Below are 18,735 nucleotides of genomic sequence, written 5' to 3' on the forward strand. Positions count from 1 at the left end.
GCAGGTCTGCCCCACCACGAAGTCTATAATTTTTTTTTAAATCACAAATAATTTATTCTTCCATTAGAGTTGATACAGCTTTAAATAGCAACAAAATACACAGTAGTGGAAAATTGGCACAGAATCTATAAGCATTTCAATCACAATAAGGCTGTTTATGCTTTATCTGTTCAAACTTGATGTCCGTTATCCACTGACCAAGATGAAAGAAAACCAATTCTGACCTTAAAACACACATACACAGACACACATTCACTCTCTCATTCACACAGACACGCTGAAATGCCTCCTTTTGATTACAGCATATTGAGAACAGTATGTTCTGCTTATTCAAACTTATGCCCTCCCCCTTCATTTTGTTTCCAGTTAGAAGTGGGAAAAATCAATTGAATTATAAAGAATACATCTTATTCCCTGGGCACAGGCAACTGTGATGAAAACAGCAACTTACCTTTGGGCTAGATGTTTTTGGATTATGCTTAAATAACTGTGGCTAGAAATTTCTCAATGCATGCTTTCCTGCCCAATGTAACATCCCTGAATTGAGCTAAAATAATCAGGCACAGGACAGTCTCAAATAATGATTAACTATGCCATGCTTATAAACAAGGGGATCTATAATGCAACCTCTATGCTTTTAATACAAATCAGAATAAACCTCATCAATAAGCATTTTCCTGAACATCTCTGTATTATATTAACCAACATAAAAAAGGGGAAAACATAAAATGTTCCTTTATAAATGGCATTATCTCCAGTTAAGAAAGTTGAAATAATATTTTATCATATAAACCAATTATCCTTCGAATGTTAAAAAATAAAATTCCTGGGTCAACACTAACTCTCCTCTGATATCATTTATAAAATGTTTTGATATTATTTTCTAAGTTCCCTGATTACTCAAACAAGGTAAAATTAACACTTTCATTTTCAGTTACTGCTATCTTAAGAGAGGATTACCACTTCATTTACATGAAGCTATTACCAAAGATACTTCAAATCAAACATAAAGTAATTCTTATTGCCTCACATTTTAAAACAGTAATATAAATGGTCTTTATAAAAAGGTTTTAATCCACAAAACTGGAAGGCTTTTAAAAAATGTCTTTTTACCCAAAACTGTACCACAGTGCCTTTCATTATCTAAGAGATAAAAGGGATTTGAATTTCCTCTAGGAGAATCTAACAGTGGACATATGGTGTGCTTTGCCTCCTCTCTCACCTTTATCTTTATAGGACACCATTTTGAGACCCAAACAATCAAGCATCTACTATGCTCCAGTCTACATTAACAGAGGATTTCTGATTCTGTCCAGTGCACAGTGTACCACCTTGCATATTCATCACATGAAATAAACATAATATACAAAATATTGCTGCTGTAAAAAGTGTGCATTTCCCTCTTCCCCTTACAAAAGAATCTGTGGAAAAGTATTAAATTCCCTTAACCTTCATAAACATACAAAGCTGTTCACACCTTTCAGTCTGTAACAGTCCATTTGAAACACAGTTCCAAAATCATTGCAAACTGGTTATGTCACTACATTTTCTGTCCAATGTTGCCATCGAGAGTAGAAATGTGAAATGAGCTACTAAAGCCTTTTACAACTAAACCACAAAGGCTGCTTATTGATGAAACAGCCACTTATCCACAAGGTTTTTCCAAAAACTAGATGGAATGAAAGGATCTTTTCACAGGGAGGTGTCCACAGTGCTGAGGTGACAATATGGCTGCTAACAGATACTGGCTATTGGAATGTAAGTACTGTTTCATTGTTGGTAATTTCCATGCTGTCCCTGGTCATATCCATAAGGTCTCTGCTGGGGGGGCTGTGGTGGTCCAGGCTGTGTTGGTCTGTAACCCCCATATTGTTGACCTTGTCCCTGTGGATAGTTAGGATACTGAGGACCAGGACCACCCTGTAAAGGACCATAGCCCTGTTGCTGTCCTGGATAACCCTGCTGCCCTGGGTACTGCTGTTGTTGGGGTGGATAGCCTTGTTGTGGAGGTGGCCCTTGGTAAGCATCTTGCTGTTGGCCATACTGCGAATTTCCTCCGTCGTAATAATGTTGTGAGGAATCCTCATAAGGCCTATCGTAGCCTTGTTCAGGATACGATGGTTGCTGATAACCGTAATCATTATGACCATCAGGATAATATTGCTGGTTCATGCCTTCTGGAGGACCTTGTCCACCATGACTGTATTGGTCTCCATAATAGTCTTCCTGGCCTGAGTACTGCTGTGGTGGCCCCTGCTGAGGTGGTCTATAAGGAGGAATCTGTCTCTGACCCATCATATGATTGCCTTGGTTAACTTGACCCATCATTCCCATAGGTGGCTGCTGTCCTTGGTAATGCTGCCCTCCTCCTTGTGGCATACTGAATTGCTGAGAAGGAGGCTGCTGATGCATCACTGGACCTTGGTTTGGCTGCATATTCATATTTGGCCTGGGGCCATAGTTTCCCATTGGTTGCCCCTGACTCATTGTCATCTGATTCTGTACTGGCATGCTCTGTGATGATGGCATGGAATGGTTGTAACCTCCCATGGATCCATGGCTACTTGAAGGCATATTCATGGAACTGTTTGTCATATTGAGTTGATTAGGTCCAGATCCCTGCATAGGCACATGGTTAGGCCCAGGCATCTGGCCGTTCATCTGGTTCTGCATGTGTGGTGCAGGAGGACCCCCACCTACCATTCCATCTTAAGGCATGTTGTGAGCGCGTGGAGGTGGGAGAGGGCCGCTCTGACTCATCCCTCCAGGACCCATAGGCATATTCTGTGTGGGTGGTGCTGGTAAAAGTGACTGCATATTTTGATTAGAATCTGCTATTGTAGCAAGGTATACCAAGTTTGTGTGCAACATCTGCTGATACTGAGAGCACTCTGAGGTCTTTCCTTTATTCTGATAGTCCATTATACACTGAATAAGATGGTTATTTTCGTCCAACATCTTCTGGATTGCAGCGGGAGTGATCTCCCCCTTGTCTCGCTGCCTCGGGGCTGCGAATGCCACAGATATGTTGCTGCCATCACCACTATCGGCAAGTCCTGAGCGCTCCAAAGTCTATTATTCACACCTGAGTAGGATATTTCAATTACTGGGTGTGTCTGTCAGTTATTTAGTCATTAACAGGCACTGTGTGAAATAGTGTATCTGTACAGTGTACTTATATTTGACATACATACTCATAATTTTAATTTGTATGCCATCATTAGGATGGTAGATACTGGTATGTTGTTTCCATTTTCCAGAAAGCCTAAATAGCATGCTGTCACATTTGAGCCCAGTATCAACACAACAAGGCAGTAACAAGTCATAGAAGCACATTGCATAAGGGGGCCTCTTGAAGGCTGGGTAAGAGTCTTCACTGAACTTCTGCCATTCACTGAACATGTCTGAAGACTTCATGTGTATTATGCAGTTTAATACTAAAGTAACATTGTCAGATAAGTACCTTGCCCAGAGTTATCTAAATGAAAAGCACCAGGCCTGTCATCAAAACAAGTCAGTCTGAGGCCAGGACTTACTGTCTTATCCATTACACCACACTGCCTCACATTGTTCAGTCTCCTCAGTTGTAAGGCCATAGTTCTTAGAGTCTCAGCAGCTGACTTTCCATGTTGAAAATTCAAATTCAAATTCCCCAAAGATGAGGACATGATCAGGACAGAAAATCAGTATTTGCCTTGAAATCCATCCAAGGTGCCTTCCTTTGCAGCCTTTAAAATGACATAAATGTTTTCAAATTAGTTTGTGGTAATGTTGGTGAAGCACAGTAAATGCACCAAAATTCATTGAGTTGTAGACCAAAAACAGGTCAATTTTATTTTATGTGAACTATATTTCAATAAATTTTTAAAATAAGTTTTATATTCTTTTTTATTATTATTTGACAAGTAGAGTTAGAGAGACAGAGAGAAAGGTCTTCCTTCCGTTGGTTCACTCCCCAAATGGTCGCAATAGCCAGAGCTGCACTGATCCAAAGCCAGGAGCCAGGTGCCTCTTCCTGGTCTCCCATGTGGGTGCAGGGCCCAAGCACTTGGGCCATCCTCCATTGCCTTCCCAGGCCGCAGCAGAGAGCTGGACTGGAAGAGGAGCAACCGGGACTAGAACCCAGCACCCGTATGGGATGCCGGCACCGCAGGCGGAGAATCAACCAAGTGAGCCATGGCGCCGACCCCAAAATAAGTTTTATATTCTAAACTATGTGGCTTATTTTAAATGAATTAAGGTTGGTGTTCGGGAAATCAGCACAAAAACTAAATTCCCTGACATCTACTGGATTGTTTTATAAATCTAACTATCTCTTTCCAGTTACAAACTATCTATTATATTATAAGTTATAATCAAGGGGCTCAAAGTGCTTTGTAATTTAGGAAGAGATAAATCCATAAATCATATAAATAGAAACATAAATGTCACAAAGCTTTGCCACCTGCTACAATGTTCTATTTAAAGCTTCTAGAAGAGTAGAAATAATATTCAAATAGCCATTACACTTACACTTCAATTTAAAAATCATTTATAATGTCCACTTCAGATGCAATCAGTATTACTTGGTGTATTTGGATGCCAGTTAAACAGGAAAATATCTTTTTTCAATTCCTCCCAAAGGAACATTAGTATTCCAATCTCATTTTAAAATCACATTGTGGAAAAATATTAATTTGAAATAAGTTTATTTATTAAAATAGCAACTTTTAAGGCTTGCTTTATTGCAAAAAATGTCAGAAACAAAACTTTCAAAAAGTAATTTCTCAGTCTTCTGCTAGGTGTTCTGTTGCATTTGGGATTAATTTCCCATAAAAATGCCATATTTTATAGTAAAAAAAAAAAAGCCTGTTTGAATCACACAGTACAATCTTCAGCCTCAGTATAATCTAGTGCGTCCATGTGACAGCAAAGCAGGAAGGTCAGTTCCAAGACTGATCCAAGGACTAAAGCAGAGAGCAGACAGGAGAAAGGATGTCCCACCACTGCCTGGGGAAATGGAGGAAAGAGCCATGCGTCACTCTGTGCAGAAAGCCTCTAGTAGCTGGAGAAGGCAAAGAAACAGATCCTTCCTTGGACAATGGATGGCAGAGGTTCTGTGTGGCCAAATGACCCATTTCCCCTTTAGACAAGGGGACTGCAACATTTAAGTACTAATCACAATGGCACTTTTTCTATTCCTTCTCTAGCAAAATACTTAAGCAGAGCAGAAAATGCCAAATTTATATGGCTTGTATTTTCTACTGGGGTTAGATACCATCCTTTCAAATGTAAAAAACCCAATTCAGTCTCACTTAAACCCAATTTACAGACAGTGTCCTGGAGATATTTAATGAAACTCTAGACAGGAAAATAGGCCATCCTCCCAAGTCTGGGGCCATGGAATGGAAAATCATTGGGATGGAGGAAACCCTCTGCCGGCCTCTGTTTCTCTGCCTGTGTCTCTCTCCTCGGTGCACGTGTGTGGTTTCTCTGTTTCTCCACCACACCCACATGTTTCCCATTTCACTGTTTCTCTATTCTCTCAGGTTTCTCATCTCCACTTCTCCTTGGGCATCCACCTTGGTCTTTCCTCCCCTCTCAGCTGGTCAGCTTTTACTACTTGGCTCTTGATCTGAATACAGGTTTTCTTTGGCTCTCACTGTTCCAGTGCTCAGCTCAAGTACACTACCAAGCAACCCCACCAATTTTGCATTTCAGGGCAAGAGAGTCTATTGTCCCAACATGGTTCAGGAGAGAGCAAGGCCTCTCTCATTTAAATTTGTGTTAGATACATAGGTGTTTCTCAGTAAAGTTACTCCAAATTATGCAGTAACCTGCAATTCAGTACTGCTGCGAAACCATGCACCTTTACATAATTAGAAGAAAAAGCATAATTACATAGACTTTAACTCTTGCTTTCATAACACTAAACGACTAGATCCATCCATAACTACTACTGTGTAGCACTAATAATAGACACTAGTCCAAGTGCTCTCTCTCCAGCTCCCCTCCGCCCCACGCCCCCCACACACTGCTGATTCTTAAACTCTGTGGGGTACTATCATTCCTGTTGTACAGAAAAATGAAGTTGAAGAGAGGATGAGTGGCTGTTCAAGGCTTCACAGGCTCTAAATAGGAAGCAGAGCCCAAGTCTCCTGAATCCAGGGTATCTGCCCTTAATTACTGTCTTTCTGCTCCCTGAATTTTTCTTTCCCAATCAGTCAAACCTATCATCACTGGTAGATGAACATGACAAAAGCTGAAACACTTCCTTTTCCAAGAAAATTCATCATCATTTAAAAAAAATCATCTATTATTTTTCACTTTAGGTTTCTGTGTGGGAGCAAACTGTTGAAATCCTTACTTAATGTATACTAAGCTGATCTTCTGTATATTAAGATAATCGAAAATGAATCTTGATGTGAATGGAAGGGGAGAGGGAGTGGGAGAGGGGAGGGTTGTGGGTGGGAGGGACGGTATGGGGGGGAAGCCATTGTAATCCATAAATCGTACTTTGGAAATTTATATTCATTAAATAAAAGTTAAAAAAAAAAGAAAATTATTATTTGACATTTCTCCCTGATGAACTTTTCATTTAAGTTGCATTGTACTTAGCCATGCTCGGTTTACTTCTTCCCTCATACATTCTGTATTATTTCTGATATTTACTGTACTGTACAAGCACCAACAACATCTGCAATAAGGATACCATGCTTCCATTGTTTTTTTCTTCTCAAAAATAAAAATGTAAATTAAGTCTCACGCCAATTTTTTGTTAACCTCACAAGACATATGTTGAAGTGTCGACTTTAATACTTGTTTTTCAGTCTTGTAATGAAATTTTAATCAGTGCATTCTAGAAGATCCAAGATGGTTTAATTTTTCTACCCAGATCTAAAAAAATTTATTTTAGTTTTTGCCATCTTAATTCATCAGGAGGAAAACTGGGTTTTGGGACAAGTATATTTTAAATTTGTAAACTGGCTTTTTTAATAAAAACATGAAGGGAAAAATAAGACTAATATTACAATTATATGGTTGATGGAAGTCAGAGATGTTATTTTTCCCCTAAGAAAGTATAAAGGTGTATTGCATTTGTCGATACTGCTAGATAATCAATTCACAAAAGATCTGTTAAGATTTGATCCTAACTGTAACTACTACCACTCCTGATGAGACTGAGAAATCTGCACTTTGTGTTTCCGTCTCAGGTTTACCAGGACTCCACAGCCTGAAACAAAACACATGCACTAAGAAATCTCTGGGACTTCATCTTGCCCAGACTAAAATATTCGTTTTAAGATGAAAATCATCTGCACACCCCTCACCAAAAGGCTGCATGTAATTCTCTTCCTAGAAGGCTGAGTATAAAGGGGTCTCATGTTTGTTTTGGCCCATGCAAAATTTGTTTTCCAACACAGGTTAATACTTTACTCTTGGAGAGAAGTTTTAAATTTTAAATGGTAATTTCTTTTTTAAATGAAAAAGAATAGAAACTATTTAAAAATCACTTTTCTGGGGGCACTGAGGCACCTCCTTTCTTCAGCACCTGATCCCATAAACCTGTATATGGAACCAGGGTTCACTAACAACCCCTGTGGCTGCTGCAGCTGCTCCCCAGTATCTCCTGCTCCCCTGGTCTCACACACACACACACACACACACACACACGATGGGCCCTCTGCACAGGCGGCTGCTGCTGCTCCCCAGTGTCTCCTGCTCCCCTGGTCTCACACACACACACACACACACACACACACACACGATGGGCCCTCTGCACAGGCGGCTGCTGCTGCTCCCCAGTGGCTCCTGCGTCCCCGGTTAAGCCTCTGCCAGGTGATGGATCCAAGTACTGCAGGACTGAGGCAAGCTGGGGGAGGGAGGTGTTGTTCTCACACACACAGACACACAATGGCCCCTCTGCACAGGCAACCACGTGTCTGAAGACAACTGGGTGGAGTCGACGCCCTGCACTCGTGGAGCCTGCTGCGTCACCACAGGACCGCCAGGGAGCTCACTGTGGGCAGACCCCAAGCTCTGGGGAGTGCTGGACAGGACCCTTGCGCTTTTGAACCGGTCCCTGAGGCAAGGGCAGGGCCGCGCCCTCGCAGCAGGCCCCCGTGCGCCCTCCTCCCGCCATTTCCTAGTGAGGCTTAAGGAGACGCTCCGGCCCTCGGGAGCAAAGCCGCATCTGGAGAGGGGGCCGAGCGGTGGCGCGGGGCGCCGACCCCCCGAGGCTTCTCTGACTGGAGGGCTCGCAGAAGAGCGGCCTATGTTACTCGTTCCTTCTCACACACGTGCGTCCCAGGAGCTGGGCGCGCGGAAGGTGCGTGGGCCGGTGGGCCGTGGCGCCCGCGCGCGGGCAGTCGGGGCGGGGGGAGAAGGAGGGAGGAGGAGGAGGAGGAGGGTGAGGAAGGTGAGGGGAGGAGGCGGGGGAGGGGTCGTCGTCGTTGAGGAGGTAGCGCCCGGGCTCGGGTCCCTGTCCCGGGGAAGAGCTGGCTGCGCCCGCGGAGCGGGGACTCGCCGCCTCCCTGAGGCCGGGAGAATGTCTGGAGAGGAGGGCTCCGAGGCTCCGCTGGCCCCGGCCTTCGGCGCAGGAGCCATGCCCGGCGGAGCCTGGACGCCGGCCCTGGCGCTGACGCCGCTGGCACCCGGGGCCCGTGGGCGAGGTAGGCGCGCGGGGCCGCTTTCGGGCTTCGTGCGGTTGTCGCCGCCGGACCTTCCCGTTGTCGCTGCCGCCGCGGGCGCTGGACAGCCCGGTGCGCCGGCGTTGTCTGCGGCTCCCTGGCGCTGGTGGACTTTTTCCACCCCTGCGACCCCCGGTCCTGCTTGTGTGCCTTCGTTTCCCGCGCTTTACCGTTTGGCTGGGTCCTCCAGATAACGCCAGTGGGTGCAAAGTGCCGGCAAAGTTAGGTGCCAGGCTGCGCCCGCGCGCGGAAACGACGAGCTAGCGAACCTCTGGGCCCTGTCGGAAGTCTCTAGGTTCTCTTCGTACCTGTGTTAGAATTCGTTTGGCTGCCGTGGAAGAAATCTGTCCGCCTCCCTTCATCCCTGGCAAGGAAAATACGGGGTAAAATACGGTGAAGGTACAGGACGCGTAGTCAGCTTCGTCAGCCCTGCGTGCCGGTGTTCACGGAGCGGTGACCTGTTGATTATTTAGGTGTCCTCGTAGTTTTCAGATACATCTGATCCGTTGTGCAGTCAGCTGCAGCTTGAAAAATAATTCATGGGGAACGTTTATAAGTGCTTAGGGTTGGCCGGCGCCGCGGCTCACTAAGCTAATCCTCCGCCTAGCGGCGCCGGCACACCGGGTTCTAGTCCCGGTCGGGGCTCCGGATTCTGTCCCGGTTGTCCCTCTTCCAGGCCAGCTCTCTGCTGTGGCCAGGGAGTGCAGTGGAGGATGGCCCAAGTGCTTGGGCCCTGCACCCCATGGGAGACCAGGAGAAGCACCTGGCTCCTGCCATCGGAACGGCAGCGCGCCGGCCGCGGTGGCCATTGGAGGGTGAACCAACGGCAAAGGAAGACTTTTCTCTCTCTCTCACTGTCCACTCTGCCTGTCAAAAAAAAAAAAAAAAAAAGTGCTTAGGGTGTAATTTTGTCTTCTTATCATCTTATGCATCCTCACCAGTTTCACTAAGGTAAGTTTGCTTGGGGGAGGGGAGGGGAGGGTAAAATTTTTAAAAAGTTAGAACGCAGCTTATTGTTTTCTGAAATGAAACAACTTAACAGCTGTGCCTTCTCTGGTTTGCTTATGCATTTACCAGATCTTTATGAGGAGCTTTTTAAGATGCACATAACAGCCTATGAAGTGTACATTCCTTACAGTTAGATGTTTCTAGAAAAAAAAGACCAATACTTAGAAGAGAAGATACTTCCACACTTACTGCAGACCACGCAACTCCTTTTGCTTCCACATGCTAGGTTAGTGGCTTTTCTAGGAAAGGCAGCTATTATCTCGTACTAGCTTAAAGCTCATGTCATGGTAAAGGTAATCGTTTCAATAGAAGCAGAGAAGGTGACTGGAAAGTATACTTACTGAGACTTTTTTCAGATTTATTAAGCCATAGTCATATACTGTACAGATCACTCATTTAAAGTGTACGGTCCTATTGTTTTCAGTGTATCTCATGTGTATAACCATCACTGCAATTTTAGAACATTTTTATAAAGTCAAAAAGAAAAACTGGGCCCTTAGCTGTCACTCAGATCCTCCATCACCCTCCCTGCCTCTCTAGCCATAAGCAGTCACTAATTTGTATCTAAACTGTGTATTTTTTTATAATCATAGGAATCATATGATAAGTTTTTTGTGTCTGTTTTCCCACCCAGTATAATGTTTTCAAGGCTCATCCGTATTGTAACATGTGTCTGTACATCATTTCTTTGAAAGGTAATGTTCCATTACAAGGAGATACCACATTTTGTATATACATGCATCAGTTTGAGTTATTTCCACCTTCTGGCTACTATAAACAATGCTGCTACAAACAGCATTGTGTAGGTTTTTGTGTAGCTACTTGTTTTCATTCCTCTTGGATGTATACCTAGCAGTAGAACTGCTGAGCTAACTCTATGACTACACATTTGAAGGACACTGCAGCCGTGTGTTGAAGGTTACGGGTTCTTCACATTCCTACCAATGCTTCTGTGGTTTGTTTTGAGTCTGCCATCCTGCAAGTATGAAGTGGCATCTCTGGTTTTATCTAAAATTCTCTGATGGCTAAGGGTGTCAAGCATTTCTTCATATGCTTATTGGGCATTTGAATATATTCTTTGGAGAAATACCATTGCAGATATCTTGCCATTTTTCTTAATTATTTTGTTGGCTTTTTTCTTGAGTCAAACGGGTAATTTTATATTCTATTCTACATACACTTTTCATATCAATTTTGCAGTTATTTTTCACATTCTGTGAGTTGTCTTTTCAGTTCTTCAAAAAATGTTTAATTAATTTATTTAGAAGGGAGAGGTAGCAGAGAAGGGAGAGGGACTGAGAGAGGTCCTATTGATTGGTTCGCTCCTTAGATGCCCACAGTGGCTGCCAGCAGAAGCCAAGAGCCTGGATCTCAATCCACGTGTGCCACTTGAGTGGCAAGACCCATTGCCTGCTGCCTTCCAGGATCTGCATTAGCAGGAAGCCAGAGTCTGGAGTGGAGCCAAGAGTCAAACCCAGCACTCCTATATGGGACACAGGCATCTTAACCATTGGGACAAACCTCAGCCCCTTTTCACTTTCTTAGTGTCCTATGAAGTATAGAAATTTTTCATTTTGATGATCAATTTATCTTTTCCTTTATTGAATATGTTTTTATTGTCGTAATCCATTGCCAATTTTAAGTAGTAAAGATTTAGCTCAATATCTTTTCCTAAGAGACTTATAGTTTTAAGTTTTATATTTTGGTCTTGGATCAGTTTTGAGTTAATTTCTTATTTGGTATAAGGTAAGGATCCAGCCTCATTCCATTATATGTGGATATCTGGATATCCCAAAATATTAGTTGAAAATATTGTCTTTTCTCTAAGTGAACAGTGGTAGCACCCTTGTCGAAAATCAGTTAACCATGGATATATGGGTTTATTTCTGAATTCTTGATTCTATTTATTGATCTAATGTCTGTCCTTATGCCAGTACCACACACTATCTTGATTACTGTTGATTTGTAGTAAATTTTGAAGTGGGAAAGCTTGGGTCCTCCTACTTTGTTCTTTCTCAAGATTGCTTTCATCATTCTAGGACCCTTGAACTTCCATATGAATTTCATAATCTAAAGGCATCAGCTGGTATTCTGTTTGAAATTGTCATGAATCTGCAAATTCCAAAGAACATTAAGTCCTCTGATCCATAAATATGGATGTATTTTTTTAATTAGAATTTTTGTTTCTTTCAACAGTGTTCTATGATATTACAGTATGAAGTTTTTTTTTTAAGGGAAAAGATTTATTGATGGGGGAAATCCAATAGGTGGGAGGGAAGGGGTGAAGGGGGGAGAGAGAGATCAAGAGAGAGAGCACATATGTGGGAAGCAGGTCCTGTTATACCTTTGTAGGGGCTAGAGAAGTAGTGATATTGCAGAATGGACCCCTAAAAATTATATGAAAACGTGGCCCCTTAAAGTTCCCCAGAAGCGCTATCTAGGGTGCCACACATGTTATGGAATTTGGGGTGCCATATGATATCACCATATGCTTATTAGTAAATCCCCAATATTAATAAGCCTGAGAGGGTTCTTGCCTAATATTTAGAGAAGAATTCTAAATACCGGAATCAATAAATGAGGCAGCATGGTACATTTTAAGCTTTTATTCAGTGAGAGAAATCATAGGAAAGAGAGAGCTTTATCTAAGAGAGAGGGGTAAATCTGGATTCATACCGAGCACCAGGAACCAGCCACATGGAGGAGCATCTAGGCCAGGAAGCCTAGAGCAGGTGGCCCAAAGGCCACGCGCCCTGAGGGTGCAGGGCTTCAGCCAGCCCCCTCCTGGAAAGAGGCCAGGACACAGAAGGGCAGGACACACCACGTCCCAGGCTATTAACCCATTTCCAAAGGGGAGTGGTTAATTAACCTGATTGGCTGGTGGGCACCCAGGTGTGGCCAGGTAGGAGCATGACGTCACACAGGGGCATGGCGAAGGTATCAGGTAGGGTGTGAGGTCACACAGGCACGTGGTCTTCCAGCTCACAAACCTAATTTATTTTAACCTGTATGCCTGCCTACTTCATTAGGAGCGATGAATCTCATTGGGGTGGAGTGGAGCTGACCCCTGTGGTTGGGCTATTTTGTCACCTGACTTCTAGCAATGGCGGGGGGGGGGCTAGAGCTGAGGACAAGATTGCACCACAGATAAGACTGCCATTTTACTAACATTGCCCCCTTTGTTTGTTTATAAAGCAAGTGTTGCATGGGATTATATCGGCCCCCAAAGTCCAGGAGGGGTGGAGGGATGATGATCTGTCTTTAGAGCTACTTCCTGCTGACATGCGGGAAATGAGTCACTCTCCGCTATCAGGGAGTGATGCCTCAAGCCAAGATCTGGGTGAGGAGCCAAGTGTATCCCTGTAGCAGCATTTGGTTGACCACCTGGTTAGTGAAGGCTTTGGTTTGTTCCATTATCACCTCCTGTAAACACTTAGACAGGATAGTATAAAAGCCAGGGTGAGAATAGCGGCCAGTGGTCCTAGTAGTGGCATTAACCAAGTAATGGCAGGATTTTATAGAGGAGAGGAAATGGGGGGGGTCTCTGGACCCTAGTGATGCTGTTAGATGGTTGTGGTTTTGTGTGGCCTGATTGGTTAACATTAAGGTCAGTCTGTTCTGTAATACCACGCCTGTTAGTGAGGTGGTACGGTTTTGGAGACCTCAGTATCAGCTGAGGTCTCAATGGATTAGTGACCTCCTCTTACAACTGTTGGAGTTGTTTTGGAGTCGAGACAACGTTGTGGCCCAAAGCTGTTCCTGAGATCACTATTGAGAGAGAAGCTGAGAAGCTGATCCCGATCAAGACTGGAAGAAAGGCTGCTCATGGGTAGAGGGGTTTGTCTGTAGAAAAATTCTAAACAATCATACAATATTAAGTGGAGGAGAGGATCATCAGCACACACAGGTCGTGAATAGAGCCATTGATTAAGATTATGATTACAAAGGAAAGAGGCCCCAAATGGCCTACATAGGGTCTAGAACAAAGGACAGAGTCATTATTGGAGAACCTAAGAAAGGTGCTATGTAAACCATGAATAAGTTTTTCGATCGAGAGGCAAATGAAACTGACATATCCTTTGGTTGGAGAGAGAGATTTTAAGGAGGAGAATCTAGCAGGTTACTGAGTAGAGGGACAATGAGGGAAAAGAAAATATATCTGGAAATAGTAATTAATTCCGTGAGCCACTGGTTTGAAGGGCCAATCTAGGAAGCACTCTTTCATGGGACCAGGAAATCGAGTTTGTAGGAATTGAGGAGACCTGACAAGGTACTGAAGCATTGCTCTGGGCTGTGCCCAGTTTCACTGACAAATGGCTCTCTGAGGAAGGAAGAGCAGAATGCAATTTTCCAGGGACACTCTGATGTACCCAAAAACCCATCAAAAGACCTGATTTTCCTGTCTGGCTTGGTCATGATAAAACAAAAGAGCTGTCAGAAGGGTGGGATAGGTGACCTGAGAGCCCAGGAAGATGTTATTCTTATGGTAAAATGAACAGGACAGGGAGGGGTGAAGACTGGTTGGAGAATGAGAGCCAGGGGATGATGGCATAGAGATGGCCCATTCCCAAACTTGCCTTGGTAGACTTTGGACAAGGGCTGGTTCTGAAATAAGATTGGGATTCCTGGGCCAGAGGGGAAGGTACAGTGAGTGAGAATGTGAGAGCTGGAACAGCCAACATAGAAGAAAGGGGTTTTGGCTTTTTAGCAAGAGCTTTGGAAGTTAAGAGAACTTGAACCAGAGAAAGTTTAGAGCTGAGATAGGAGAAAGCTTAGACGTAGGAAATCTTCCACTTTTCCGAATGCTCACCAATACAGATCTTGAGTTGGTTGTTAAGATAGGAGGAGCAGATGGAATGTGGGACAAAGAAATTTCTACCCTCAATTTCATTCATTTTTTATAGGGAACCCATTTGCAGTCCTTCACCTGGAGGGTTCTTTTTCTGTCAAAACCACAGAGAGGGCCGGCGCCGTGGCTCAATAGGCTAATCCTCCACCTTGCGGCGCCGGCACACCGGGTTCTAGTCCCGGTTGGGGCGCCGGATTCTGTCCCGGTTGCCCCTCTTCCAGGCCAGCTCTCTGCTATGGCCAGGGAGTGCAGTGGAGGATGGCCCAGGTGCTTGGGCCCTGCACCCCATGGGAGACCAGGAAAAGCACCTGGATCCTGGTTCCTGCCATTGGATCAGCGCGGTGCGCCGGCTGCAGCGGCGGCCATTGGAGGGTGAACCAACGGCAAAAGGAAGACCTTTCTCTCTCTGTCTCTCTCTCACTGTCCACTCTGCCTGTCAAAAAAAAAAAAAAAAAAAAAAAAAAGAGAAAAAAATATAAGGATCCTCTTTCCAGCGTGATGAGTAGGCATCAAAAGAGAGTTATTCTAGAAATGATCTTAAAATTTTCTCCCTATGTCTCCCTTGGGTTCAGTATACTCTTATTTTTCTAATATCTTAAAGTATGAGACTTTTTTCTTTTTTAATATAGGCATTTATACCTATAAATTTATCTCTGAGCACTACTTTACAATATCCCATAAAATTTGGCATGTGATGTCTTCATTTTAATTCTTATTCAAGTAGTTTCCAATTTACCTCTTCATTTCTTCTTTGACCTAGTGCTTATTTGGGCCATTTGCTTTGCATATATTTGTAAGTGTGTTAAATTTCAGTCTGTTACTGATTACATTCCATTGTGGGCAAAGAACTCAATGTGTCCAAATTCCATCTTTTTTAAAGTTTACTGAGGTTTGTTTTATGGTCTAACTTATGGTATATCCTGGGGAAATGTTCCATGTCTACTTTGGAAGAATTCATATTCTGCTGTTGTTGGGATGGTGTTATGTATGTCTGTTAGGTCACTTTGGCTTTTGGGACTCTTCCTTTCTCCATGGTGTTTTTTGATGCTCCTTCAAAATGTCTCTCTCTCTCTCTCTCTCTCTCTCAACTCATATATTTTCTTGTGCTTATTAGAGAAAGGGGACATCCAATATTTTAGCTAAGAAAGGAAAAGGGAGGAAGGAAGAAGGAAAAGTGAGAGGGTAGAGGGAAGGAGGTAAGGAAAAGTGTTATGTTCTTTCTTGTACCAGAGAATACAGGGAACTTCAGTGTGAGGCTGACTAAGAGATGAGCTCAGCTTGCAGTCCAGGATCTGGCAGAGATGGGATGTTGAGGGCTGGGGCCTGCTTTGAGGGAAAGCTCATCAAGAGGACCCATGGTGGCATTCAAATGGGAGGACCGGGCAGAAACCTGTAGTGTCTTGAGGTGTTCTAGCTAAGCAGACATTATCTCAAGAGCAGTCAGCTCTGTTGGTTCAAATTACATGAAAGCTTTGAACCTCAAAAATGTATTCTAATGGGTTTTGTTGGTGTATTTGCTGTAGGAGACCCTGACATTTCAGAGGGTCTTTATGCACATGGTGAGTTCATTTGCTTTCTTTCATCTTGGGAGTCAGTTTTGACCGAGGATTAAACTATGTCAATGACTAAAACATGTTCCATGGAGACACTTGTCTCTCCATCTAGCTCATGAGTGCTCTCCTGGGGGACATGGGATTCTTCGCAATCCTTATAGAAGTGTCTATTTTGATTCTTTACACCTTCAGCAGTAGGCTGTTCAAGACCTGATCTGTGACCACTCCCTCTCCCTCAGATGATATCGGTTTCTCCTCTTTGACAGACCTGCTGAAATGCCAACCATGTGTGTTGAGGTATGTCCACGTCCCAGGGCTAACAAGTGCTCTTCCTTATGTGCTTTTGTCATGAGGATTGAATCTTCTGACAGCCAATTTCTTTTACATGCTGAAGTGTTATTTTAATTTTGTATCAAGTTGAGTTCATTCAAAGGAGTATCCCTGTGTTATCACTCCAGTTAGCAGTCCAACTGTTATCAGCTATAGCAGTAATAATAATAATGTCACATTCCATGCAGTCCAGCAAGTCACTTTGCCTATCTTACATAATTTCCACAACTGTAAGTTACAATCCATCATCATTATTTCTGTCGGCCATTCAGGAAAGATATCATTTGACATCATGCTCTCAGAGTCACCCAGCTTAGCAGGTTTAAGAGACAGGTTTTGAACATAGGCACCCATTCTTCAGTTCACCTGTGCTTAACCACACGTAATCTGTAGGCAGTAACCTACTTTATATTTTAAGTACTTCAGTTCTTGTTACTTGTTGCTTTTTTAGTAAATCATCCAACATTTGGGGCCAAAGTTGTAGTGACTCCAGCATCCCATTTGTTCTGGTTCAGTTCCTGGCTGTTCTACTTCCCATCCAGCTCCCTGCTAATGGCCTGGGAAAAGCAATGGAAGATGGCCTAAGTATGTGGGCCCTGCCACCCATGTAGTAGACATAGATGAAGCTCCTGGCTCCTGGCTCCTGGCTTCAGCCTGCCTCAGCCCTGGCCATTGGGGCTGTCTGGAGAGTGAATGAATGGGTGCAGGTTCTCTCTCTCTCTGTAACTCTGACTTTCAAGTAGATGAATAAATTTTTAAAAAATCAGCCAACATTTAATTTCTCTTGTTTACCATACAAATGTAACAAAAAAGAATAAAGACCCTTACATAGATAGGTTTATATTAATTATAAGTTACCTACCCTTGAGTTTGGTATTCCTTAAAATTGCTTTTCCTTGTATAGTATAAGACAAGTTACTAGGTTTTTTAAAAATGATTAGTGGGGTAGGTATTAGCCACAGTGATTGCTGCATGAGAGGCCTTATCCCATATTGCAGTGCCTGGCTTGAGTCCTGGTTCTTCCATATCCCATCCTGCTTCATGCTGATGCTCACCGTGGATGGCAGCAGGTGATGGCTCATGTACTTGGGCCCTACACCCACACTGGAGAGCTGGATTGAGTTCTAGGCTCCAGGCTTGAGCCTGGCGCAACCCCAACTGTTGTGTACACTTGAGGAATGGACCAGTGTTTGGAAGATCTCACTCTTTCCCTCTCTGCCTTTCTAAGTGGGAATAATTAATAAATATTTAAAATTAATAATATTTCAAATGTCATGTAAAAGAAGATGCAAAGTTAAACTGGATTTTCACCTTTTGTTTCCTCTGACACAAAAGATGAACCACTGTGGAACACAGGCCCCCATCTGGCTGTCCCTGAGATTCAGAAACACTGCCTTCTCCTGGGGAGATGAAGCACCTGACCGCTTGTGCCACATGGTGGTTTCTGTTCAGTGCGACCAAAGACTGCTGTCTTTTTCAAATCCCTGTGTCTGTAAGAAACTGTGGGAAATTTTTTGTGTACTTACTACAGCCCACTCAGGGATGCATGGGCTATCGTGCGGAAGGCAAGAAAGCATCAGTAATACACATAACTGCTAACCGTGGAATGATAATCTTGGTGCATTTGTGTGTTTGTTTCCTGGGTAGGTTGAAATGAGCTAATACAAACCCCAGTAAAAAACTTGGCCTACCATTATTGCCAGACTAAAGCTACATTCTTGGCTTAAATTGGCCTGATTAGTTTAGGATTCTTTGCAAATATCTTAATGTCCTCAAAAATATTTATTTATGTGATAGTATAAAAGCATACTTCCTCGTTTTTCCTCTGAGCACAATGATTGTGTAAAAAAATATTGGCTTCTATGTGGCTCATCTTTATAATTAAGAATGAAAGATAGTGAGTTAAACATATCGTGAAAATGTGTATTTCATATTATTTCACCTTTTATTCACCAGTGTTTATTGAAAGACTATTCTGCGCTGGGAATTACTTTAGGCTCTGGGGTTACATTGATGAACAACACCAATGACATATTTGTCCTCATGGAACATATGTTCCATGGAATGCCTCAAACATAAAAAATAAAGTGAATATTACTCAAAGACTAAAATAAACATCCATGGGTCTCTGCTACAAAAATGCATAATTAGAGAAACAAATAAATACAGGAAAAAAGATAGAGCCTCCTTAAGGAAGAATTGCAAGTAATGTTTTTGGCTACTACTTCATCTAGAAGACGGAGGTCGATTCCCCTCGTTTAGATAGTGGGCTGCAGTCAGTGGCTGTTTGCAGGTGACGGTGTCTAGAAAGGGACAACTAGTGATT

At 43.2% G+C, this 18,735-nt stretch overlaps 1 protein-coding gene across 2 annotated transcripts; it reads right to left on the reverse strand.

Moving 5' to 3' along the window:
* Positions 1-29: 29 nt before the first annotated feature.
* On the reverse strand, positions 30-3,066 carry LOC100347060 (protein SSXT-like). Of its 2 annotated transcripts, XM_070059419.1 has the most exons (2): positions 2,148-3,066; positions 30-2,054 (listed from the first exon to the last, which is right to left on the reverse strand). In XM_070059419.1, exons 1-2 carry the CDS (start codon positions 2,701-2,703, stop codon positions 1,771-1,773), a joined length of 840 nt encoding a protein of 279 aa, XP_069915520.1. In that variant the 5' UTR covers positions 2,704-3,066; the 3' UTR covers positions 30-1,770. The 2 variants fall into 2 exon arrangements, with proteins under 2 accessions (XP_069915520.1, XP_008259904.2); XM_008261682.4 differs by having other exon boundaries at positions 30-3,061.
* Between the last annotated feature and the right edge of the window lie 15,669 nt (positions 3,067-18,735).

The sequence above is a fragment of the Oryctolagus cuniculus genome, chromosome 16 (genome assembly GCF_964237555.1).
Source record: "Oryctolagus cuniculus chromosome 16, mOryCun1.1, whole genome shotgun sequence".
NCBI lineage: Eukaryota > Metazoa > Chordata > Mammalia > Lagomorpha > Leporidae > Oryctolagus > Oryctolagus cuniculus.